The sequence below is a fragment of the Fringilla coelebs genome (genome assembly GCF_963513975.1).
Source record: "Fringilla coelebs genome assembly, chromosome: Z".
NCBI lineage: Eukaryota > Metazoa > Chordata > Aves > Passeriformes > Fringillidae > Fringilla > Fringilla coelebs.
The window spans coordinates 51,315,099-51,343,066 of record NC_140031.1 but is presented as its reverse complement, the minus strand read 5'-3'; the positions used below and the strand labels follow the sequence as shown (position 1 = coordinate 51,343,066).

At 37.0% G+C, this 27,968-nt stretch overlaps 1 protein-coding gene across 3 annotated transcripts; it reads right to left on the bottom strand.

The window, feature by feature from the left end:
- AP3S1 (adaptor related protein complex 3 subunit sigma 1) lies at nt 1-27,929 on the bottom strand. 3 transcript variants are annotated; one of them, XM_084225845.1, is made up of 7 exons: nt 27,794-27,929; nt 25,670-25,761; nt 22,975-23,086; nt 14,615-14,686; nt 10,380-10,487; nt 1,088-1,230; nt 1-711 (listed from the first exon to the last, which is right to left on the bottom strand). In XM_084225845.1, exons 1-6 carry the CDS (start codon nt 27,860-27,862, stop codon nt 1,102-1,104), a joined length of 582 nt encoding a protein of 193 aa, XP_084081971.1. In that variant the 5' UTR covers nt 27,863-27,929; the 3' UTR covers nt 1-711; nt 1,088-1,101. The 3 variants fall into 3 exon arrangements, with proteins under 3 accessions (XP_084081971.1, XP_084081970.1, XP_084081972.1); XM_084225846.1 differs by lacking the exon at nt 1-711 and adding an exon at nt 7,410-7,451 and having other exon boundaries at nt 1,098-1,230; XM_084225844.1 differs by having other exon boundaries at nt 1-1,230.
- Nucleotides 27,930-27,968: the final 39 nt, after the last annotated feature.

Below are 27,968 nucleotides of genomic sequence, written 5' to 3'. Positions count from 1 at the left end.
TTATAAAAAACAATCACTATCCCCCTTTATATTTTTTAAATCACAGAAGAGTTTAAGAGCTGAGCAACTTACGCAGAGGTGATAGCACTTAGATTTCTCTGAGATCTTGACAATACTATGTGTCTCATAAATCTATTTCTCAAAGTAGAGAATCACAAATGTCACCAGGCACAGAGGCCCTATTAAAGTATCCCCAATTATCTTTCCAGAGTGCCTTTCTTTACCACATTATTTGATAGACTCTCATGTACAGGTTTGAGCTGCCCAAATATGATGTCCTCAGCCCATTCTGTGCTTCTCACAAGACAGAGCAATCACAGGCCCCATTTTCCCCCTAAAAGTCCGACCATCAGTGAAAGTCTATCAGATTGTGTAAGTAACAACACGTATGTGCAAACAAAAATCATCAAATCTTCGGTAAAGGCAGTTTTTCCTTCCGTATAATAATGAACAGATTTTGTGAGAAATGTAAAGAGCCAGTATGTTCAGCATAATACCCCTGTGTAAGCCCTTCAGAGATTAAACTACAACATCAATGTCTGCTACAACAGTATTTGTCAATATATATTCAATTGGCTCCATGAATAGGAAATAACATGGTTTATTGCAAACAGTAGACTTTTAAAAACAGGTATTTCGAAGTCCAGCTTGTTATGATTTTATTTAACAAAAGATGAGTTAAATGTTTTCATGCAACATTTGCACTTAAGTCTGAAATAAACATGACAAACAGAAGAAGTTAAAGAACACACCAATTATAGACTTTGGTGAATATACAAAAAACCTCAGCATTATAGGTTATACAAAGTAAAGAACATCTTAAATACTTCCCCAAAATACTGCAGCAGCTGAGACACAGTGATATGCCTTGCAAGGGCATAGGAATGTAATTTAGAAATCACATGGGAACTACCCCTTTCCTTTAATTTCACAAACAAGACAAAAGCAACATTCAACTCCACACACTGATTTTTCAGGTTATGCCTATGCAGTACCTTGAGTTTTATCCAAACAGTAAAAGTTAGACATGTTTATTTAGTAAACAATTATGCAGTAAATCTCTATTACATTTCTTCCTTGGTATTACCTGGAGTAGCCATGTTATTTAAAAGTGGGCAGGTTTGGTACTTTTATACTGATGTCACCAATATTAATATTTCTTGGGATCTCTGGCAGATTCATATTCTTTACAGCTGAAACAGCCCGGGCTGGAGCTCCTGCTAAACCAGCCTGTATATAAAGTGAGGAAAAATGCAAGTCAGGCAAAGTCAGTCACAAGAAGGCTCACTAGCAATCTACACAGACAACTAACTTTTCAAGTATTTCCATGGTTACACAATTAGAAAAACCCCATGGTAATTGTGTTTGGAATGAAATGGGTTACTTGGAAATATTAAACCAGAAAGAGAAAACAGTTCACATATTAGTCTTTTTATGGTAAAATGTGTAATGTCAACTGGATGGAAAAGTATGGGAGGAAGGAACAGGAGGCTTATCCAAGCACGTGTGATGTGCACGTTACAGAACAGACAGTCTCAAGGTGGTGGGTGTCCAGTGTGCTGCCTTTGCCTCTTACCTATTCTAAAAGTTTACATGGTTCACACTTGACTAGCATTGCTTACAGGTTCAGAATAAGTAACCTCAAAGCAACAAGGTGCTGAATGTCAGTCAAATCAATGAACAAACACACACACACACACACGTGTGTGTATATATATACACGTACAAAAATACATATATATGTACACACAGAGGTATTTCAAGGTGGCTTAGACTAAGATGAAAAGGATAAACACCTTGCATTTATGGTTGATGAAGAGCATGCAGACGGATTATTTCTACAGCCCAACTAGAATAACCTGTTTCCCACAGCAACTAATTATACACTAACATATCTGCATCCCCTTGAGCATTACACAACAACATAGTTATGCCAAAGTAAACTATTACACAGCACCTATTTTTTATGAAAGTTCTCTACTGCATGCACTGTCTTTGCATACAAAAACTAGAGCCTTTCTGTATAAACATGCAAGTTTTACAATAGAGAATTGCTGACTTCCATTTAGTTATGATTTTAGTTAAAGTAGCTGCCAAGTTTGTACACTGGGGTATATTATGAAATGCTAACAATTTATGGCTCAGAGACCTGAAGACATACCAAAAATCCATCTTTCCCTATTGCTTCTGAAAACACTTACTGAAAACCTTGTTATTTTAAGGACCATTAAAACAAAACTCCTAAGTGTTACTACTATTTTTGATGTTGTGAAAAAACCATACTATTCATTTTAGATACAGCAATGTTTCTCCTCTATGCAGATCCTCTATGCAGATTTAGAATTTGAAGTGTGGTTTTACTTGAGGCTTCCCACAGAAGTGTAAAAATAATTTTTATTTTTGCAAGGAAATAAAAAAGCATGGGAGATTTTTATAAGAAAAACTCTTATTAGCAGAAAAAGATATCATATTACAAATTCTCTGAATATGTAAAAAGAATTAACTTTTATTTTAATGTTTTAAAGGATTAAAAATATTCAAAAACAATAAAAATCACAGTGTGATTTACTAGTTTTAGAGTGTGGCATCTTACGGGTCCAGTAAAAAGGAGCAATCCACAAAAAAACAAAGCAAGATGCTAGGAACTAGTTTAAAAAAAGACTAAACCCACAGAAATGGAAGATCCTTAATTTTAGGTTTCTCAAAGACTGAAAAAACCAGTCCATTTGCACACAAAGTATTTCTGAACAAGAAATACAGCAAAATGAAAGCAGAAAAACTTCAACAAGGTTGTGTCATATTTGATTATTAAAAAGCGTTGGTACATAACTACCACTCAAAGTATAATTCTTGGTTTTCACTGAAATTCATTGCAAGTGCAAGGTAAAATTACTGAAGAGTGCACCTCACTTCCACAGTGTCCACCTGGTCAACTTTGCAAATGGAGACAGACACCCCACACACTTGTCAGATAACAACTCCACTTCTTGGAGGTTACGAAGAAAAGTATTTTCTCCCTTTTACTACTCTCTTATAAGAAATAAAGTCAAGCTAACATAAGATTTTCACTTCACATCCTAGCTTACTGTTCTTCCTTCTCTCCTTAAAAACATAACCCAAGTCAAAATAAAACCGATTGAAGTTTCTGATTTTGAACTAACCCTTTACGTGGAAAGGCTAAAGCGTCATAAATCCCTAGATTTTAGATCATTTCTGGGATGATTCCCAGAAGCAGAAACAGAGACCAGAAAGCTGTAAGTCATCTATTAACAATATCTTCCCTGTCAAACCCTCCCGTGTGAGACATGCTGAAGTTGAGAAAAGCATGTGGGGCAGAGAACATAGCTCAGAAAACTGCATCTGTGATATCAGCAAATTTGCTCTCACTTTGGCCCTGCCAAAGCCCAAATTATCAGTTCTCAGAAGTACAGACTAAGTAAAACTCAACAGGTGAAAAAAAGTATTTTGAAACCCTCTTTTTCCTTCATTTTCCTTAACGTCACCAAATCTACCAGGTCAATCACTTCACAAGCTCTTTCAATAGCAGTATTTGCTTAAAGGAGAAAACCTGGACCTAATACTAGCAGTATTGAGAAATACAAGTATCTAAAATCTGCATCCCTGAATCTGCAATAAGTTAAAACAGCAGTATTAGACACTGGAATTTCTTTCTATTTATTAAAAATCAGTGCAGAAGGCATGAAGATGCCCAACACCATCCTATTATAACTGAGAACTTGGAAATACTAATTTTAAATCAAGAGGTAATTTCCAGTGAAGTCTTATTGGATAAAACAGTAAATGCTTTTAATCCTTTAAGTTCTATTTGCAGAAATGGAAGAAAAATTCATTAAGCAAAATGGGGTAATGTAAACTGGTTTCCACTGAAAAGATGAAAACACTAATTAAAAGCAATGAATTATACAATCTACAACTGAAACAATGGGAAAACAGCAAAATATAATAAGTAATGACATGGTAGCACATGGCTGGCAATTCAAAGGAGAGGTGCCTTCTGGGTGACTTGGATGCAGATTCTTTACCCTAATTTAATGGAAGTTATTTATTCTTAATGGACAAATAAAATTTTTAGTATAACTGGTTATTATTTTTACCTACCTGCTACTATCCTCTTTATACAGACTTACAGTCCCTGCCTCCCGCCCCAATGGCATAGGACACAATGGAGACACAATTGAGAATTATTAAAAATACCACAATTGACACAAGCACTGCCCTTCCACCCCCCTACCCAGTCACAACTTCCAACAGTCACATTTCATGAAGACCACTCTGGATCGAGATCAGTGAAGATCCTTGACAAAACTGCTCTGATTGTCAGATTACCTCTTTTTTTGACAGCAAGACTATCTTTCACTATCAGATGCTGGAGTAGAGATTTTCAAGCTATTACATTCTCTTCTCCTGGAATTCTCTGTATTAAGTGAGTCTGAAGAATAGCGGATACATAAAACATATAGCAGAATGCTATTTAGCACAATTAATGTCCACCCTATCAAGCAAAATACACTTACACAGCATTTCTAAGAGAGAGCAAACAGCTCATAAAAATGTCTAATGGATAAAATGACTGAAAAGCACTTGAACTCTCAAGCTGGATAATGAATACAATTCAAATGCTATTATATTTGAACTCCTCAGCACTCCTTTTTAGCATGTCAGGCAGTGAACTAGTAGCAGTCCTTCCATTCCTTTTACTGGAAGTGAACTGTATTTACAAACACAAAGTACAACAAGTAAGTGCTTTCTGCCCCGTGTGCTTTTGAGGCATTTTCTAGAGACACCTGATTAATACAGCTTCCACTGTAACACTGAACTCAACAAGTTCCACCTGCCTTTTTTATCATGTAATTCAGCAGGTAAGATGGTGACATGCAAAGAAAAAACTGTTCCACTTGAAAAAACAAAACATGTAACAAGCTTTAAACATGCAGTGAGAATGATGAATTGTCTGTCACAGCAAGCAAATGACTGAAGCAAGTGAAAGTGAAGCTTAAGACATAATTAATGCAATTTCAGAAAGACTATGAATTTCATACAGCTGGTATAATAATTAGCCAATACAACACAGTTTTGCTGCAGCTCCTTTGTAGTCTCAATTTCATTTGTTGTGGAAGGATGTGCTTTAATGTTGAAATGCTGCATATTGAAATTTTAGGTTCCATTATAGCAAAAAAATGCTTGTAAACATATTCATACACTTTTAAAGAGCAATACCATATATGTAAAAGAAGACACTATTTCATAGATCGAAATAGATACATTTAATAACAGGATTCTTACTCTACTGACCCTAATCTATCAAGTGAGAAATATAAGCTGTCATTAATTTACTTAGCTCATTATTAACCACTATTGGGATCAATTTTATTTGTTCTTATCATCACCCCTTCTTAGAATGCCCAACTGGTAACTTCATATCAAAGTGATATGCAACCCATTTTACTCTTTAAAAAGAAATTCAGATCATCTGGGTAAAGTATTACACATCACAAACACTGTTAATATGCATATACAAATAAAAATGTTACAACTGTCATCCCAAATTACTCTACATAGAGCTAGCTAGCTAGCACTAAAATAAATATGTTAAAAAAACACAGCCTACTGGAAAACAAAATAATGAAGGCTAACACTGCAAAATAAGCCACCCTTTTCCAGATACTTCAGAGGTACTAGGACCTCTCTGCTGCTGGTGTTTTATAGCAATGCTTCTTTTCAGAACAAGTATGACTTCAAAGCAGCAGGGATATGAAATCATGAAAGGATGCGATACATAATATAAAGGAATGATCATGTCCCCTGCTCATGAGGTTAAATAAATGAACGTAATTAGAGAAAAACCAAAATGAAGTCTGCAAGTATATCAAAATGAGGCCAAACAGATAAAAGACTTAAGACATACTCTTAGAAATTTTAAGCACTTGAATCACAAAAAGAGTAATGGATGGGAATGATTAATTATTTCTTTGTTTGTTTTTCATTGCCAGACCCAAAAATAAAAACAGAATATGTGTGAGCAGAACACAGAAAAAGAAAAGTAGCTTTGCACGAAAAGAAAAACAAAAACAAAAAAGAAACCAAACCAAAAATCTGAGATCAAGCTCCCTAATGTTACCAATGAAATACAGACTATATGTTACAAGTTAGTTAACATATTAGGCAGAGAAAGGTCACATCCTTGATTTTCAGCATGTTCTGTAGCCTACTTCAAATTTAGGTTGAAATGTTTCATGTTACCAAGAACTATTTTTAGCTAATGCTTTTACAACTCAGTGCTACTAAATCCAATTGTGTAGTTATATCTGTTAAATTTTAATGGTATTGTAGTACACTATCCTGGAAGATCACATAAAAATTAAAGAGCAAAGCTATTAATAAATAAGTTTCAATTGCTTAAGATTCCACCTGTTTAAAATTCCTGCAGTTTGAATACACAGAGACTTAACACAAGTGGAAATTAACTTTCAAGTACTGCCATTAACACTGACTGACATTCAAACTGTTGAGCTAAACTAAATGTTTCAATCAACAAATGGCAGGTGACATTGCCCATAAACTGAACTTCAAACATACTATCTCGTTCTCCTTTTTCTGTTCTTTGCTAACATTCATGTTCAGGGACTGCAGTTACCAGGATATCTTAGATCAAAATCTGGACATCCAGATTATAATAACAGCAAATGTACATCTGAAGCTGAGTACATGCTGACAGCCCTTCTCACTTTATGTACAACATCCTTAAGGCTGGATCATCAACTTTGGAATTTCTACATCATCTTTACAAATTGCACTGATAATTTTATTCTCTCTATACTTCAGTTTGCTGGTTTTGGTGGTGGGATTTTTAATGTTTCATTAACCTGAAGCTTATTCTGAAACTTTTCTTTGCAAGCAGATAAAAGTTCATTGTTTTATCTGGAAATACTAAATGTTGAAGTAAGAGAATTTTTATTACTTATTTTAGATTATCAGGGACAAAATTCTCCCAACAAAATAGTAATTCATATTATGTCATCATATCTTATGTTGTTATCTTGAGTTCATTTTTTATTGACATTAATTTCGCAGGATTTTTTGGCTAGTATTCACATAAGTTCATATTCCTTTGCTTCTTAACAATGATACAAAGAAAAGTTAAATTCTAAAATGCAGGAAGAGAAATAAAATAAAAAATATGATGTCAATGAAAAGCTAGTAAAATACACTATAGCCAATAAAAAGATGAGGGAACTACAAGAAACTAGCACAAAAAGTAGGCTACAAGGACTAGTATGGGTATTTTTACACATAATTTTTGAGTCTGGCCTACGTAATTTATTGCCTTTGACATCATTTTGCTTTCCCTTTTTTGTTAAAAGTACATTTTTTTCTAAAATCAGCAATACCTTTGTCTACCTGTCCTGTCTGGGAGACTGAAAGATAAAGGTCTGTAAGAGAGAAGAATGGAAAGAGCCAGAAAAGATCAGGAGGTTCAGAAAAAATGAGGCCCAGCTTAAAAGTCTAAATCACACGCAGTTGAACACTCCAAATAGAGAAGAGATAGCCCAGGTTTACCTACAATACTTCCAGAAGCTCAGCATAAAATCCCAATGACCCCTCTCCCAAAGAATCCCCTCCCTTCATCACAATGATTTTTTGGCTTTAGGATTGACCAGAAACCCATTCACAGATTAACACTAAACTGAAAGGCAGGGAAATGCATACAATACAACATTTCTCAGGGTACAAATAGTTTCTTCTGTAACCCATCCAAATAATATTAGCTGAATCACAAATCAAAGCTAGGGACTCCCTTATATGGCTTAATTAATCTCTGTTGAAAGTATTCACAAATTCCTTGAGCTGATAATTTTGCTCAAATATATGTAAATTTCATAAATACATTCAGTCTTTTTCACTAAATTCTAAGTGGAAGCCTGTTTAGAAACCTAGTGCATAACTAAACAATTACCTGATGTTAAATAGTTAAATTTTGTATATTACTGAAAGCCAGATGGGCACAATAAAAATTGAAGTATTTCTGAAAATGTAACCCAGTTACAGCTTTATTAGTTTCATCATTTCAGCTATAAAAGAAAAGGCCATTTAACCTTAAAATAGCTGCTTTGTAAATGCAAGAGGTATGATGGCGGTCTAAAAGCCAAAGGGACTAAAGCAACAGTGCTGTGAGGCACAGGTGGCACTCCTATATACTACGGACTACATTAATACTAATTTCTGTATTTTATTTTTTTCTAATTAAAGAAAACAAAGAAGTTTCACTAGCTTCGGTTTTTTAGTGACCAGCATTCAAAATTTATTAAGTTATTACTTATTCTGATTTACATGGATTTGCTTGCATCTTGAAATAAGTGTTCAGGAAAGACATACTCAAAGATTTACAATCTTGATCAAAAAGATAAAAGGAAAGGAAATAGCAATCAGGAATTTTCTGTGGATATACATGAAACAAATTATTAATGATTAAGGAAATAATTATCATGTATTGCAATGTATCTCAGCATTACAGTAACTGTTAAATTTGAAAAGAAATAGTCACTGAACTAATGAAAGAGAAAGTATTTGTGGTGAGCAGACTGTGAAATGTTCTGCTTCATCCCAGTCACAAAGTGTTTTAATTTATCACTGCTACTTCTTTACCTTCTTTAATTCATTGCTGAATGTAAAGGAACAAGTTCCTTTTGCTTTGTATATACTTCATGTTCTGTGTGGGTTTTTTTCAGATCATCTACCATCTACTTTTATATTAAAACCTCTTAAAAGAAAGAATGACTTGATGAATAATGGAAGACAGCAAGTATTGCAGCTGGCTGCACTGAGTCAATGTATCTCAGAAGACTAGTCAGAGACTGGTCTACAGTTGATTTGACAACAGAATTTACATAATTGAATGCTTTCAGATAGAACCATAATGTACATAATACATGGTAGAGCACAACTGCTGATTAAGTTCAGCTTCTGGGAACACGACTGCTTTTTTATCAAATAAGGAAAAGTGTATGTATACAGAAGTTATTCAAACATATTAAAAATTTATGAGAATAACTCCAAATATTCATCTCTGTGATCAGTGTTTCATTCTGAGTGTGAGAAAAACATTAAAATGAACACTTTGCACATGTTCAAAATCTACTACAAAATCCTTTCAGAAGCATACTGCTATGTATTTTGTCATATCATACCTAGCTTTTTCTTGTTTTTCACATATTGTTGACCAGTTCTTGAATATAGTTTGGCAGTTGTGCAAAACAAAAATTTAAATGCATTCAAAAAACTTGAAACAGAACAGCTTGAGACTGCAGAATAAGAACAGTATACACTGTACCACAAAAAAACCTGAAAAATTAATTTTTCTCTTTATTGCACTTCAGTTAGAACTAAGAAGTTCTCTGGGTCCTCTCCTAAAATGCCATTTAGTTCATATTTATGCCACCTGGAACATTTCAGTCTGCTCAGCAGACTTCAACTTCAGAAAGTCTCCAATTCAAGCAAAGGCCTGTTTAGAAACTTGGATATTACTGTTTTGATATATTCCTCTGCGGAACTACTCCCATCATTTAAAATCCAGCACAGACTTAGCAAATATATATTAGAAGCATTTTGGCTTAAAAGGCACATATAGTGATGTTAAAGGGACAGTAATATTCTGTATCAAAGATAAAATAATTCTAAGATCCTTTCTTAATCTAAATGTCTTTCCTAAACACAAATTAAACAACAGTTGAATTGAAAAAGGATTCCCAAAACCCTTTTGTGATCTCTTACTTAGCCCACTATGGACAAATACAGAATATAATTTTCTCACTCATTGAAGACCAAAGGCTCAGATTATCAAAATTTCAGAATTCATATTTACTTTGAAGTGTCTAAAACTGGGCTTCAAAGTCTGTCTAGTCCACTTCAGTCCAATTTATTTCCTTGTGTTGCAGCATTTCTGCTGCTATTTATTTCAGGTGCTTAGAAGCATACTATCAGGCAGGAATATGTAGTCTTTGAAGACACACTGTTTCTTTACCTAATTTCATTTAAGCACTGAAGTCACTAGTCCAGCATAATAAATGGGCTGGAACTAAAAGGTTTTCTACAACAGAAACTTAGAGAACTACAGAAGTATCTTAATAGCAACGGTGCACAATGTAATTAGACACAAAAAGCACAATCTAACCAGCAGCAACTAAGCAGTTTATTACTTCTGATGAAAGGTACAACACCCTGAGACACACTGCAAATTTTTGGCACTATAAGCAGGCAGCTTACACTATTCAGTTTGCTATGAAGGACAAAGAGCATTATATAGCATGCATTTACTACAATCCTGTTTTTAGTTTAGAAACTACACAGTGCATCACTCTTACCTCAGATTTCTCCAGTTTATTTTGAGCATCAATTTGAGTGACAATTTCATTCATATTGGTCTCCAAAACCATTCCACCCATAACCATTTCAGCCAATATATTATGGACCTAAAAGAGATCAAAAGAGAATTTAAAAATGCAAAATATCCCACATACAATCTGAAAAAATTGTCTAGGTACCTTGATACAGGGAAGTATGTATTCTGTAAGTCAATCAATGTTAGCACTTAATCTAAGTTGGAAAAAAAAGCTCATAATTTCATATTCCTTTCTCCAGTATCTTCATTGTTCATACCTCTTACAAACTCATCTGCTATACCACTTATCAATACTAAGAAACGTTCACATTCCTCTTTCTTTGTTCCCATCTTCCACCCAATTATTAGAGTTATTATAAGTTAGCATCAACAGCACTAACACCTCTAGGAGGCAGGTTCTACAAGATGAAACAAATTGCTCACACGTAGATGTGCAAATACTCCTCTGGGCTACACCTGAGAAGGAAGAGACTCTGATGCTCACCCAACACAGATCCCAAGATTTGGCTCAGAAGTAGAACTGACATTCTGAGACACCTGATAAATATGGAGTCTTCAGTACCTACAGGTAACACTGACAGCTAGGACTCAAACTGCAGGAGCACATAAACCAGCTGGGGACATTACTGAAATAGGTATGTTTCAATATCTCTCCTCCCTGCAGCCCTGGCTTGAGGATGAAAGCTCTGGTTCATGAATTGCTGCTTCAGAGTCTGCATTCAAACCATATTAAAGACCTGATTTGGGTTTTTTTCTTTTTAAAAAGGCCTCTTTCTGCACACTTACTAGTAAAAATCCAGCGTTACCACGTAATGTATAATATTTTAATCCAACATTAGTATTTAAATCTGAAGTCAAGGAGTATTTTTCTATTTTTCAGAAATAAACAGATACAATCTGGTATCTCAAAAGCATAATTCTAACTACTATTTTGGACATTCTCCCAATTTCCCCATGAATCAAGGACAGAAGTAAGTATCTAAATCAAATAACTGGGAGATAGTACATCAAAAACCATCACGGTCCTTGCTTTTGTGTCATACCTAAAAAACAAAATTGAGTTTGTTTTAAGTGTATTTCTGAACAAATTTATAGTTAATGTATCTAGCTAAGCTGAAAACAGCCCTTCTTCAGGCCCCTTTGTGCTCTTCCAAAACCCTTCTTTACATACAGTTCTTACTGCTTTGCCTCCAGTCTCTAGAATATATAACTTCTTCCTCAGTGCAAACTGCCCCATGACTTGGGCCATGGTTCTTACCTTTCTCTACATTTTTTCCTACTTTCAGAGTGCAATAGTGAAGTCTAACAAACAGCATTTAAAAATGTTCAAAACATACATGGCTTTAAAGAAGCTTGACTATTTTGTCTCGCCCCACATTTCTTCTAAAGGGACAGCTTTCTAAATAACAGGATTTAATTAATTTTATTAGGTAATCTCCATATGAAAGGAAATCCCAGCTTTGACTAATAAAGTTACATAACTATCATAATCCACTGATTCCCTCCTCCTAAATATATGTTTGCTCATATGTAAGCAGCAGCAAGAGAAAAATAAACAGTAATTGTTTTTTCTTTTCAAATTAACATTCATTGCAAATACATATTAAATGTACAAATACACCGTGTTGTCTCTATATTTTCTTATTTAAAAAATCACTAATTATTTTTGACAAGAAATAACAACAACAAAAAAATCTTAAATAAAAATGCATTAAGTGGAAATGAAGTGCAAAAGATACTTCAATGGTGTATTCGAAATAGTATTTAAGTGAAAGACTGAAGGCACAATGAATAGACATCTTATATTCCAAAAGGGATCTGTCTGTTGAGAACATCAACTCTTTAAAATTTGAAATTGCTGTTTTGTAATAACAATTTTGAAGTGTTTTTACAAAAGTCAAGAGTGCTTTCTATTTTACGTTCAATGCACTCTCTAAAAGCATGAATGCATATTCTAAAGAAGAAGGAATTTATGAAGGAAAAACTCTCAGGAAAATTTGGCAAACACATTTTCTTGTCTTCAAGAAATTTGATTCTGAATGGTTCACTCATCTGGTTAGATAATAAACTCTTGCAAGAGATCATGATACTCCCAGAGATAGTTCAATAGGTGCCAAAAACTAGTGAAAAAAACCAAAGTATTCCCTTACATCCCTAGCTGAATGTATTCTATTATTTTAGTTGCATAATAGCTTTCAGTGATGCCTTTTCCATCAGAAAGCATTAGGCTCTTGGACTCAGTGCAGGACTGAAATAAACCTGCTGCTCCTCCTCACAAGACATGTGAAAATGTCTTGCTCCAGCTATAGCAAGTTTTTTGGCTGCCTGAAGAAGAGAAGTTAAATTCTCTCCTGTATGAACTACACTCCCCAACCCCCCAAGTCCTCATCTGCTACAGCACATTAGAAACACTCATTGCCACCTATATTCCATTCTCCAAATGAATTCATCATACGCTATGAATATTCTTGAATAAGCATCTGTCTTGACTCCAGGTTACTCTAAGTCACTGCTGAGTCCTGTACAATTATAAACACATGATGAGCATAAATACTTCCTTACAGAAATACCACATAAAATACCACACAGTAACAGCTGTTGAGATTATGTAGTTTAACTCTTCTACATGCCACCTCATCTTTTTACAACAAAAAATGCTGGTTTCGGCAGCTCTCGCAAGAGAACTGCAAGAAAGCAACCTCCCTCAGCTCCAAGAACTGAAGACACAGAACCACTCTAATTCCAATAACTTACCCAATCCTTACTTTTCTCAGTATCAGACCACTCAAAATAGAAATATTTTAAAGATTTCACCCCTAACAGCACCCATACATAAGCACCCATTATAACTAAGACTGTCAAGATCAAACAGGAGCAGCTGCTGTTTTCCCCTTTTGCACACTTGAAATATATTAACAAGAAAGATAAAGTTAATGCATTAACTCTGAAGGCTCAGTGCATTATGATTCTTGACAAGTTGACTGTATCAGCAGTTCAAAGATAATTCAACATTTTAATTTAATTCTCACAGATACATCTTCCTGTTTTGTTCTCTGACCTATAGGAAAGTATTCTTTAATGATGAACTTAAAGTGGAGGGGGGGGGGAAAAAAGGAAGAATCGAGATGACATCAAATTAGTCACAGCTGCCCAACTAATGCTACTGTACAGTTGGTGGCAGCCTTGCCTTAACACAGAAGTTCATGTCTGATTACTGAATTCTTTTGTTCATTTACGCTCAAGTTAAAAATCACTGCACTGGTTAATGTCATATTCTGAGCTTTTTAACTCAACGTTTCATTGGCTTTTATTGTGAAAATGTATTATTTTTACCAAAGTATCTAACTAGTATTTTGGGTTCTTTCAGATACCTAACTTGGTATTATTTTCAGTCTGCTTTTTCTATCTTACTTTTCCTTTGACATATTTTGCTATTGATGCAGAAAGATATTCACAGATGGGGAAAGGCAACTGCACAGAGAGAAACAGTAGGCACAAAATGCAACTGAAGGAATAAATTCTGTATATTAAATTCTCAGCATTTTAGGTGTTACACCAAGAAATGCCAAAGTCCTTTTAAATGAAAGGTGACTAAAGTAAAAGCATTTCTCTAAACTAGATTAGTAAGTACAACACTTGTTTCTTATAACTTGGAATATTCAAACAACATTGTTTCTAAACATTTGAAAAAAGACTAAGTCCGTTTGAGATTTTAAACAGAAAGATCCACAAAGCATTTAAATGACTTAATAAATGCACCTTCCAATCCAACCTTTGACCAAACAGCACCATGTTGATTAAGCCAAAGCAGTAAGTGCCATGTCCAACTGTTTCTTGAACACTTCTGGTTACAGTGTCTCCATCAGTTCCACAGGCTCAATACCTGACAACTCTTTCAGGGAAGAGGAATCCAGCCTGAGGCCATCTCCTCTTGTCTGCCCATGGTTACTTGGGAGAACAGACCAACCCCCATCCTGTTACAATCTCCCTTAAGGTGGTTGTAGAGGGCAGTGTGGCTCCCTCAAGCCTCCTCCTCTCCAGCCTGAACACCCCCAGTTCCCTCAGCCACATCACAAGACTTACTCTCTAGACCCCTTTGTTACCCTTCTTTGGAAAGTAAAGCAGAGTTTAATACCAAGTATCAGCTGAACCAAACATATTACTTGATAAAAATATTACAGGATGTCATCACAGTACCTTGTCTACATGGAAGATTAAATCCAGCTCACAGACATTTTCAAAACATTTGTCTAGTGTTTCCACAAATACCTACAAAGAGGGGAAAAAAAGCACCAAAGGTCAATCTTTAAGAAAAACTCTGCAGTTCCATTAGGTGTGAGGTTTGAGAAAAGCAAATACAGAAATTAAACACTAGTCAGATCTTAAGGGATTAAAGGCATCTACAGAAATTATGTGGTTAACATTATGTCAAAAGTATGTTATCTGTGTAGAGGGCAAAATATGCACAAGCCAATTTAGGTTAAAACTCTGTTTAAAGTCACACTGTTTTAAAAAACATACATCTTAAAAAACCAGTAACATAATCTACACTATAATTTTCTCCCTTCCCATTTCATTAGAACTCAAGTATGAAGCAAAGAAAACCAGCTTTTCCCATCATTATTTTTAATAATTACTGTGTTGCAGGCATTTCCTAGTTAACCAGACTGTTAACTTTGCTGTTAACTGTCAACATCACACCTTCCAGCAGCAGTACAGTACAGACCCAGTGAATCCAGGATGAAAAAGGCATCTGTCTTAATGTCACACCTCCTGATCCTGTCAGGCATATTACCATATAAATTTAGAAAAGTCTGTAACAGTTCACACACAGGCAAATAAATCCTTTCTGAATCCAGAATATAAAAGCCTTAAAATCCAAGCAGCTGCTGCACTCCAGTCACTGATGCTCCCTGCCAGATATGGCCTGTACGTCACCTTCCTCTGAGTGTTTCTGGAACAGATTCCTTGGCATTTATGTTTGTACTTTGCTACACCAAGAGCACCTGGTCCCCAGTTAGTCCAGATAATAAAATTATGATTGTAATTGCAGTCCTGAAGTTCCTGAATGCCAGTTACCATGTGCTTGTGGGGAGTGCTCAGACTCTCCAGTCTTAGAGAGTTGTACACACAGTTCCCTTTGTCCAAGGGATAACTCCTACAGACATAGGTTATGTCAAGATCTCTCTAAGTTAAATATAACAATCAGCTTAGGGTCTTCAAAGTTAAAACAAACTTCTGAAAAAATTTATTGATCATTTATTAATGACATGAAAATAAATGGCAACTTGTTGGAAATTTTAATCAGTTTTGTATGTTTCAAGGTGGTTTTGTCACAACATTGTATTTAATACTATTTATTAAGCTGTCACTGTATGCAATTTTTTATTCAATTCCTAACTCAAACATCCTAAAGAAGCAATATGGAAGACAAACAACCTCATTTTGATTCTCTGTCCCACATAATTTATGAACCCCACCTTAGTATTTGAGAGGCATCAGATTTCAAGCTTCCTAGGCCCAGGCATAGATCTGACATAAATTACAGAATTGTTTTGGTTGGAAACCTAAAGATAAATGTGTTGAAGAGGTAAGCTAGCACTGCCAAATCCAGCTCTAACCCAAGTCCCTGAGGGCTACATCTAGATGTTTTTAAAACACTAGGCATGGTGACTCCACCACTTCCCTGGGTAGCCCACTCCAGTGTCTGACAATCTTTTCAGTGAAATTTTTTTTAACATCCAGTACAAACCTCCCTTTGCAAAAATTGAGGCTGTTTCCTCTTGTCCTATTTCTTCTTTTTTGGGAGAGAGATTGAAGCATCTCTATAACCTCCTTTCACATAGTTGTATAGAAAGATAAGGTCCCCCCAGTCCTTCCCTCCAGATTAAACACCCCCAGCTCTCTCAGCCATCACTCCTTGTAAGACTTGAGCTCCAGCCCCTTCACCAGCTCCACTGCCTTTCTCTGGTCTCACTCCACCACTCAGTGTCTTTCTAGTACTGAGGAGCCCACAACTGGACACAGGATTTGAGCCATGGCCTCGCCAGTGCCCAGTACAGAAGCACAATTGCTCGCCTCACTATTGCAGATCTAAGCTGAGCTGCCATTGACCTCCCTGGCTGCCCAGGCACAGCTGGCTCATGCTCAGATGCTGCTAACCAGCACCCCCAGGTTCTTTTCCACTGGGCAGCTTTCCAGCCACTCTGCCCCAGCCTGGAGCACTGCAGGGACTGCTGTGACCCAAGGGCAGGACCAGGCATTTGGCCCTGTCACACCTCCTACAACTGACCTTGGCCCATCCCTCCAGCCTGTCTGAAACCCTTCAGCAGATCAGCATTCCCACCCAGCACAAAGTCATCTGCAAACCGGCTGAGGGAACACTTGAGCCCCTTATCCAGATCATTGATAAAGATATTAAAGAGGACTGGCCCCAACACTGAGCTCTGGGGTGCACCACAGCTGACCAGACACCACCTGGACGTAATTCCATTCACCTCCACTCCTTGTGGATAAAGTCCTGCTTCTACAGGCTTGTATTTATATCTACTGACCCAGTGAAAGAGATCTGCTTGACATCACCCATTCCCAAATGTCTACCTTGCATTATCAACAAAGATTACTTTCACATCTTAATCGCTGGTCTTCAGATCCTGCTCACACTGTAAAAGAGAGGACGATCACACCCTGCCCTTGGTATTACTACTAGTATTAAAGTCTTTAAAATGTTGAAATCAAACTACAAATTAACAATGATCCATGCATTTAGACTACTCTTTAATACCAAAAATACAAATCTGTCACTTAAACTAAGAACAGAGAGCATATTCAGAGGCAGACTCAGGACAATAAGATTTGATGACAAGCTAACTAAGAAAATGAATATGCTTCTGTTAAATTATACTGAAGCTAAGCAAAGCAGGGATTTTTCTTCAAGCAGTTGTTAATTCATTGCAGCAATAACAGTCTTCTGTAAAGAAGGGGTGTGAGCAAACAAAAAAAACTTGTATGTTAGGCAGATAAACTACACATTTGACAACATGTGCAGCAAAACACAAAGATGTTTGCTTACTTTCCTTGCACCTTAGGAGAATGCAGTTACAAGAACAGTGCTGTTTGACATTAGCTGCAAGAAGAAGATTGGAAACAGTGTAAATGTAACCTCTGTCCAATGGTTTCAGTGACAAGAGCTAAGAGTTTGACACTATTCCTCATATAGTCACCAACTCTGCACGTGATTCATCTACTCTGACTTTGCCATCTATGTAGTTCCTTGGAAAACAAAGGAACCCATTAAAGACACAGGCAACTCAAGAATCCTAAAAACACCCCCCTACACACACACATGTGTTTAGTAGCAACATGCAGGCTCACACATCAACCACATAAACTTTTGTGACATTTTTCCAGTAAATAAAGCTTCTATAGCAATACCTGATTCATTGTTGGAGCAGTTACTTTTAAACTTTTACCTGTTACACAGCAACCCCACCACACACTAAACAAACTCACAAATCTCTGCTTACAATGCATGACCAGCAATGCACATTTTTTAATCTAAGGGAAATCAGCTGGCAGACTATTCCTTCACAAAGATTTTTCACTGCCTAAAGACTTCTCATGGAAATTTTGGAAATTTCCCCCATCTTCCACTCATGACGCAAGGCTCACTCAGAATAATGCCAGGAATTTCCAAGGTCTACATCTATTATAAACGATCTTTTAAAACACTGGTCAGCAAGGTAAACTAGATTTTTTACACTAAGATTTCTTGGCCTGTTTTAAGATGCCTGCAATAATTGAAATGGTAAATAAAATCAGAGTCACTTTCATCTGAATTTTAGCTGACTCAAATGAATTGCATATTGTGGCAAGCAGTGCTAAAATTTAAGTACTTCAGTAATCACTTCAAATGCTGCAGACTTGTAGATCAATAACCAGAAGGGAAAACACATCAATTGCTTTGAGATACACACACCCTCCACACACATCAGTTCAGATTGACCATGTGATGTTACTAGAAGAGTTGCATAAATAAAGGAGTGAAATAGCAGGAAAATAAGGATGCATGCATGATTAATTACTAGCTCCCCCTTGTGCTTTATTTATGAAATTATCATCTTTTATGGCAAAAAGAAAAAAACACACACATCTCCACGTAAGTAAACAGAAAACATAAAAAAAAGGGAAAACCTGCACTTTTCTTCTGTAAGAAATATGCTTTAATGAAGACAGATACACACTGGGAGCATAAAATTATATGAAACAAAACACAAAATTTTTATTGAATATAGGCAAGCCTGGAGCTCCCTCTACTCAGTCGTGTCAAAACAAAAACATCACCTTTTCAATAAATGGCTTATTTTTAAAATAAGCAAATAAGACAAAAATGGAGTAAACCATACATTAGTAGGAACATCACAAGGGCAGCAGAAAACTCAAGACACCTAATCAATTAAACGTATTGGAGCACAAATGATGTCAAATACTAACAAAAGCAGGTACAAAAGATGAGCTAGAAACAGCAGGAGTAACTCATACCAAGAATATCCCCTTCTTCTTCCTCACCTAAACAGCAATGGTAAACCTGAGGACAGAAGTAATTCAATCTGCCCTTGGAGAGTTCTCATCTCAGTCACACACCTCTCTGTTTTTTATTTAATTAGCATAAAAGCATCTCTGGTCAGAATCCTTTATCCTTAAGAACTGAGAAAAACATGTTAGATAAACTGCACTGCACTCCCCACATGCCTCTCACTGAACACCATTACCTTGAAAGGCTCCATTGAATTTCCCATGGAAAACTGATCCCACAGACTCTGCTGCTTGCTGACTCATTATGTCTTCTAAGTACAGCTATGGGCCAACACACTCACTAATTCTTGGAGCTGACACAGGCTCCTCAGTCCATAACATAGTTTAAGGTACCACTGTAAAGACCCCTCATTCTTTCCTTATGGCAGTCTACAGCTAGTTGTATTTTCACACAGATTTTCCTTCCACACAATAAAATGCTGCACTTCACAGGCTAACACAAAGATGCTAAAATAGCTTGACAGAATTTACAGAATTCAAAAGACTGCAAAACCTAAGCATAGCACAGTGCTGACCTATCTCCCAATCCAAGAAAGCAAATATAATAAAAAGAAACTAGTATTTATATTTAGAAAAAAAGGGAAGAAAATGGTCAAAAACTAACAAAGTGAATTTGCCTTTCGAATGAAGAAATCCAAGTTGAAGACAGTATCAAACCGGCAGAGTCTACGATTTGTAATGCATACAGCATATTCATTAAGCCTGAGTCAAGAAGATTTACCTGTGAAACAGCTTTGACCTAATGGGGGGATAAGTGGCATTCACAAAAGTACCTTAAGTATCACAACAAAAACTTTCTGCTGAAAAGAACTGCAGACTACCATATGTAATCTAATCTCCTATGCATTTATTCAGTTTACATGACAGAAACCCCCAAAGTGCTGTACTGAGTTCTAGATTCCTTTCATCATTTACTTTCCACCATGAACTACTATACATATCTACTTACTTAGTCATTCATTATATGTATGTCATAACAAAGCCCAGATGTCTTACTCTTACCTGTGTTATCTCTGAACTACAGGAAACAAAGATGTATAAAAATCGTTCAACACTTTCAGGAAGAAACAAAGCTTATTTGTTCAATTCAACATCCGTGTGTATATCCTGTTAGTCTACCCTGGATGTGGGATTGACAAGTAATAAGAAACTTTCTGAGGGCCCTCTTTCAGTAAAAGGTACATTCAATTCTGATTGCTACCGCTAAGAGGATTAAATAGATCCTTCTTCTGAGCCAGTCTAGAAATTAAAAATATTTAATTAATCTCAATACTGTTAATAGTTAATGAATCTCTAATACTCTATGCTATAATCAAATGGTTGAATGTGTAAGAGAATTTTGAATCCTCAACAGCTGTAGGTACTGGGGTGAGTCTGAATGATTTATAAACAAAATCAAACAAGTCAGAAAAACAAAGTATCTCTACAAATGGAAATAGCATTTTTAGTATTTCAGTTTCATTTAAGGAATTATGTTGACATGTAATTAAACACTGGGGCATTTTTGGAAACAATGTGAAATATAAAGATGAGGAGATCAAAATCTATTTAAGTATTTTTGGTACAAGAAGCAAAACATTTCAGAGAAAAGTTTAAATTCTCTAATTCGAAAAGTTTGGGGGCTATATAATTATGAGTAGTAGTAAGCGCAAACAATTTGCTTCAACACCTGAACAGAGAATTCAGGCTGCACTGTCTATGTATGAATATGCTTCTTTTCTCTGTTCATAAATATTTTGGCACTTCTAAGTAAGAAGACACACTATGTGACAGACAACTAAGCAACCCTGTACAGCAAACAGCTATGAACAGGCAGAACCACTGTGTACCTTACTTGTTAACGCTGAATTGTATAGATACTGCAGAACGCTCTATGACCAAAGATCGTATAAGAATCCAGATGGGAGTTTCCTTCCCTCCTACCCATACAAGCACTCTTCTGGATGTACTGTCCAGAACAACACTGGTGCAGCTGTTCTGAACAGCAGGAGGTGTCTGTGAGAAGCTATGCAGCTTCAAGAAAGGTCCGCAGGGAACTGTGAGGCTTTAGAGATGCACAGTGTTTCTACAGGGAAATAACCAACTGATACAGTCTCACGTCTCAGGACAGATTTTACTTATGTAATAAATCAATTCTCATTATGTGCAAGCTTTTGAAAGGCTTAACAGTAAGTTATATTTACTGTTTTATATATATATTTACTCTCTCTCTCTATATATATATATATATATATGCACATACACACACACATATATATATATGTAAAAGATCCATTTTATCCAATGACATAAATCACTTCACGGTGTGAAACTGTTTTTTGCCACATCTGAGTTCACTAACGATCATCAGTGAAATTGTTTATTTGCAAGTTTTAAGTTGAAAAAATCACTGATTTAGTCAGAGGCCTCTTGACCTAGGAGCATTGATATTACCAGACATGGTATTTGTTACTAGGTTGATAACAGACATATTTAGCAGTTTAAATACTGGCCACAGCTCTAAGCCTGCCTGAGTTTAAGAAGCATTTGAACAATGCTTTAAGGCGCAACGTGTGATTCTTGGAGGGTCCTGGGCAGTGCCAGGAGTTGAACTCAATGATCCCAATGGATCCCTGAGCTGGAAGGAAACTGTATTTGGAAGCCTTGCAGAAGGCGTTCTGTTTGAGGCGTCACTGATCTTGAATAGGCTGTGTCTGTTCTACTGGGCTGAGCAGGCCAGATCATCTTCATATAATCTATAACCTATGATGTCCTTGGCAAAAATGAACTGTAGGAATGCAATGTACTGATTCTGACTCAGAGGCTGTTGCATGTTTAGGGGTTAGTCATCCACGTAACAAAACCTGAACAGACACAGAGGCCTGTGCTGTGCTGCAGCAATTCCTTGGCTAAGGGATAAACTCAGCCAGCTCACTGTAATGCAGGAGCCTGCAGGCAGCTCCCACGTGGTACTGGGGAGCAGGCCACCTGCACAGCCTTGCCATGACCCCAAACTGCAGCAAGAAGTTCTCCTGAAAATATCCTTTAGCAAGAGCTGTTTTCCTTTGAAGAAATTATATAATAGCTCAAAGATTCAAAAGAGGGAAAGCTTCTCTCCTTAGACAGCATCTGCTCTCCCCCACGCACTGTAGGAAAACCCAACTGGGCTCCACTGGGTGCCACATGAAGGTGGCATGCCCAGCACCGGAAGGGCTGCAAGATTTACCACCTACACTCATCTTCTCACTCTGCCCTATTAAGCAGTTATCTTATTAAACCATTTGTGCTGTTGAGCCTTTCTGACTAAGAAAAAAAATGTAGGCTTATGGACCATCTTCCTCCTGAACAATCCCCACCATACCCATCCCAATTCCCCTGGAGCAGAACACATACCAAGGGGAGAATTTGCCCTCCTTTTCTAAGGCATACCTGTCAAAAAGCTCATACGCCACAAGGAAAGTTTAATCCAAAGAGGTTGTGGACATATTTATGCATTATGCATTTATAGTGGGGGGAAAAAAAAAAAAAGTATGTGCGTGTTAGTCTGGATATATATTAACAGACATAAAAGAAAAAAAAATATATACACACACACACATATACAGAGCATTGCCCATCAAAGTTCTCATAGTCTACACTTGTATAGCAAATGTTTGAACTGTGCCATTTTTACCTGCAGCCAAAAAAGGTCTTGAAAAGCTAAAACAAAAACCAGTTTGTGCTCAGGAGACTCTCAACAATTTCCTCACTTTCCCATCAACTTGAACAACGACTTTTTCAAAGACAGCCCAGAAAACTGTAAACAATCTGAAAATAATACTCAGCACTTCTTGGTATGTTCACGGCATAAAAGCAACCTTCCAAATATTACCAAAAAAAGGCAAGCAAAATACTTAAGTTCTAAGCTACTTTAGAGTTGAATTACAGTTATTAAGAATAAAAAAAAAACCCAAGAAAAACACAAAGCAGCAAAAAGAACTTACTTGTATGAGGTCTAAAATACCAAGCTCACTTTCTGAGGAATCCACACAGAAGACAAAATACAAGGTGGCATAGTGTCGGTAAATTAGTTTGTTATCAGATCCACCTATTAACCTAATGAGGAAATAAAACAAGGAAAACTTAGTTAGCAACTCAGGCTGAGCTGAGCAAATCCTCACAGTAATTTCAATTAACAGGAGGCCTATTATTAACAGCTGGACCTATCCTAAATACAACTACATTGCAACTTTTATTTTGTCATAAAATTCCAATGGAAGACTAAGTAACAAGACAGACCAATTTACATTTAACACACAAGCAATTATTATTAACCATATGGATAAAAAAATGACATCAAGCTGTGCACCTTTTTATTAAAAACAATTCAAACAGACCACAAAAAAGCAGGTATTAAATGTACTTTCATTCCACACTAGCAGGCAGGCACTGAACAGGGATTAATCTGCTTTACAGATTAACAGTGTGTGCCTATGAATCCTTCCCTGACCTCAGAAGAGCATCAAGAGAAAAAAAAAAAAGAAATATGTAATGAAGACTGGCATTTGGATTACCAAAAAAGCCTTAAATTAGGTTTATGATCTGTTTAATAACAAAGAACATGTAACATTTGTGCTACAAAATGTTTGATCTTGAGAAGTAGGACCACACTTCAAGCAATAAGTCATGATGCAATGTTACAGTCACAGAAGCAATTATATTTTTATGGACTCATTAATCATCATGGCACTGAATGAGAAGAGGTCTAAAGATGTATGTTCTTCCACTCTTCTACTACAGCCTTCCAAAAAAAGGCACATAAAGCACAGGAGATCTACATCAGATCACTGACATTTGCTTTGAGCTGTAAGAGGCCCATTCCCAGAGAAACAGAAGTATTTTTTAGGCTGAACCTACATAGCCATGACTATTGTGATTTTTCCTTAACTCTGTACCAGAACTGAATCACCCATTTAGTGGAACATAACTCATCCCTTCAGTTTTTGTCATTATCACAGGGAGAGAATACACAGATTAAAAAAAATATCTTTTAGGTCACTTTTGTTCAAGCAAATTGCTCTGCATTAATGCTTGGCAGAGAGCAGGGATGGGGGTAGGGAAGGGGAACCCTTGGTTTCTGAAGAGCAGGAACTATGTTTGTGTATCAGATAACACTATTACAAACAAAAAGGACAGTGGAAATACCTAGCAATTGAAGTTTCTTCTTTTGTCATCTATTTACCCAATTCTCTCAAATACTTCATACTTGAAGTAAACATAGTTCTACACATAAACTGTTGAGGGCTTTGGGTAAACTGCAAACTATAAAGTGAGCCCTGTCCTGAAAGAAAAAAAATACTGAAAAAAATATTGAAATGGTAACCCTGTGACTGAGCAGTAGGAGGAAAGCCAGAATTCTGTTCTCTGACTCAGTTTATTCTTGTTAAGCAGCTGTCATTTTTAAAAAGCTCCAAATGTCTTCTGCCTTTCACTTACAGAATTCAAGCCAGAATGGTTCCAACTTGAGATCATCTCCAAGAACCTGATGATAGAATCACCAGTTGAGTAGTCAGAAAAGAATAATTTAAAATTTAAAAAACAGTCTATAAAAAAACTCAGGAATCATTTTGAGCAAGAAAAAAAACCTCCTAGCTGATATGGTACAGCTAAGCATTTAACTGACTCTGCACACAGAAAATCTAGGTGTTAGAAGACCAACTTTCAGTAGCCAGAAATTTCCATAAATATAATATTTAATAGACTATGACAATCTCTGTGACAGACTGGAGATCATGAGCTTATTCCACCAATTCTGACCCCTTCTTCTAGAAGGTGGCTTTTTATCTATTTACTCTTGATGGCTAATAAATACTTCAAAATAAAACACACCTCCATTTCAGAATTTCTTCAATTACAGCAAAATGACTTTCAAAAACAATGAAGATGACCCAAAAGAGATTTTTTTTTGTGTGTCTTACAGAGACAGACACATAAGCCTCACTTTCCTCCTACCTTGCTTTTCCTTTATTAATAAAATATCTTGGTTGAAACTGTACTTGCTAGCATATTTAAAACCTATTTTTTTCTTCCTAGTTCATACAGCAAGCCCAAATCCTGATAAAAAGGCTGTGGAATCCTACTATAAAGGCTGTCTGCTCAAATTTTAGGAGTTCAAGCCAAAGAACAGTTCTAAAGTATGTCATTTTCTAGACATTTGGTCAGAGCACGGTGCTAAAAACACCAGGACTGCGTTGTGGTTTCCTGTACAGGCTGTTCACTTCAGGCACCTTGTGGGTCCCTTCAGAATATTCTGTGATTCTGGGAGTCAGTGGGTATGGCAAATACCAATGCCTCGTAAAATGTGACCAGAAATCTTTAGCTTGATTGTAGCAAAACAACATCTGCCTGTTCCCTCCTCATCTTTGTATCTGGAACAATTATGGCACTAGATATGGCACTGTGGCTATTACAGCACTAGGAAAAGAAAAAAATTATTGCCCAAGACATTTTGGCATTTATAGCTATGCTTCAGTTAGTAAAGAGTATGTACACTTGCTGCAGAATGATATAATTCCTTGTGTAACAACAAATCTCAAGTGGCATGGCATTTACACTACAGCTGTGAAAAGCTGTACTGCAATCAGAAATAAAAATACTCGAAAGCCAGTATTCGGCATTCATCTCAAACTTGATACTTACAGTCCTCCTTCTAGGAAATTACAGACATTTTCATCACGTTTTGATACTAAATGGAAAGTTTCTCTGATAATTTGTTGCTGCGTATCTTCACTCTGTGAAAGAAAATACACTCTGCTAAGCAAACAGGATTGACAACGCACAGCACACCAGACTGTAAAACACAAAGTATATCAGCACTCTCAAACTATCTACTTCTGAAGCCTTAAATCTGCCAGTTAACAAGACAAGTATTGTTTGTGTCATTTCAACACAAAAAGCCATTATTTACAAGTTGCAGAAGAAGGTATTACTGAGAAATGTGGAAAAGTGATTGTTTTAAGGAACTTCAGTAAAAAACTAATCTAAAAGTAGGTTTTTTAAAGTAAACCAGAAGTGTTCTCAAGTAGCTTGAATTTTTTTGTATCTCCAAGGTAGCCTAAACTACTTTTATCCATAAACTGAGAGTAAAATGAAGTCCCCAAAGAGCAGGAAAGCTTCCTGCTCTCTTGAAGAGAGCAGGAAAGCTTCAAATCTCACAAGATGTAACACTTCCAAAAGTACCCTAAAATACAAGGGCACCATGAGCAACAGGTTCTCCTAAGCTATAACCTTAACTCTTAGCAGATCAGAAACATCTCTTCTGAGACTGAATTCTTCTGTCTCTTTAGAAACTTAATTTTTAACTTTGAAATTATGGCCATGGGGCAATATTTTGAAAGACTAAATAATGACATATATTTTAATTGCCATAAATTAGTATTTTTCTACCTAACTGAAAAATGTTATTAACTTCACTTCATGCAGGTTGCAGGTTCTGTTCTCATATATATCACCTGAAAAAGTTAGACCCATACTATAAGTTTTAGTATTATGAAAGAAGAAAGTACCTCTTTCACGGATCTGATCAAATTAATCTCTCTAGAAAGCAGGAGATGCATCCCCTCATAGAAAAAATCTTGAGATTTGCCTCCCGTACAATTGACAGTAAAGAATGCATAAGCTTCAAAAGGTCCACAAACAAATCCACATAATTGAAATCACACATAAAAACACAGTCTATATGACTGCACCTGTTTCTGCACACCAGAAAGTTTCTTAGTTTAATTTGCTATTTGCATCTTCAAAACTTCAAAGCATTCTGTTTACACAAACATATTACCCTCCTATAAGCATTGAGAAATTGTTCAAATCCCAGTTATGAAACTAGTAGATCAGAAGGGTTTCACAAGAAAAATCTGGTATCCTCTGGCCATTTATTCATCTCCTTTCCCTTCTACTTTAGTCACACATAAGAAGGACCAGTATCAGTTACACTCTTTTAATTCAAAACCGGACCGTGCAAACTGAAGCGTCACAGTCATCATTTCTGCTCTGAGGTGTGCAAGTAAGATACATCCCTTCCAATGAACTATGAGCTCTCCATAAACCAGAGCTGCAAAAAAAGGGGCCACAAATCCACGGAACTGTGCTGCTAGAAAACGAGGTATTTGTTTATGTAACTGTAAGAAATACCAGCTGTTTTCTTTTATTTTAATGCCTAAGCAGACCTCAGCATATTTGCTAGGAAATACAGTACGCTCAAAACATTATCTTAAAATCTCTTATCCTTCAACTAAATCACGAGTTTCCGGTGCACCTTCCTTCCATCCAGGCTGAGCGTTTGTGCTGCATTTTCATTGTGCCTGCCTTCTACCATGTAAAAGAATGCTCTTTTCTAGTTCATTACGTGTTCACGTCATCTGCAATTTCATAGTGCACTGAGACTTTCCGAGAGGAAAGGTTCTGTTTAGGAGCTCACCCGCCCCGCTCTGCCAGCGCTGCCGTGCACAGAGACACGCAGCACCGCGCCGGACAGCAGGGCTTAGAGCGGCGCTTCCAGGCGACAGCCCGGCGAGCCAAGCCTGCCGCTGGACGAGACTCCCTCCTCCCCCCTTCACCTCCAAAGCTCCTAAAAAGCAACTCCCAGCGAAAACACGACCGGCTTTCTCCGAAGCCTCACGTCCGCGGTCCCAGCACGGTCCCTTTCCCACGGCGCTGCCCCGGGCAGGGCAGGGCCGGGCCGGGCGGGGGGCCCTGGCGTACACCCCTGCCGCCCGGCCATCGTACGGCCCCCGCCCACCCCGCCGAGCCCCGGCCTGCCCGTACATAGCGCTGGTAGAACTTGGAGAGCCGTGGCTTGCCGTGGTTGTTGAAGATGAGGATGGCTTTGATCATGATGGGACGGCGGCGGGGGCCGGCGGCGGGGGCCGGACGAGCTGTGCTGTGTCCCCGTCCCCGTCCCCGTCCCTTCCCCTTCCTCTCCCGCTCCCTCCCTGTGCCC

Excerpts from the sequence above, each read along its gene's own strand:
- AP3S1 (XM_084225844.1), bottom strand. The coding sequence starts at position 27,862 with ATGATCAAAGCCATCCTCATCTTCAACAACCACGGCAAGCCACGGCTC. Across the intron at positions 10,488-14,614 it reads TAATCTTCCATGTAGACAAG|GTCCATAATATATTGGCTGA; the intron begins GTACTGTGATGA and ends GATCTCTTTTAG. Across the intron at positions 1,231-10,379 it reads ATAAACTGGAGAAATCTGAG|GCTGGTTTAGCAGGAGCTCC; the intron begins GTAAGAGTGATG and ends CTTTATATACAG.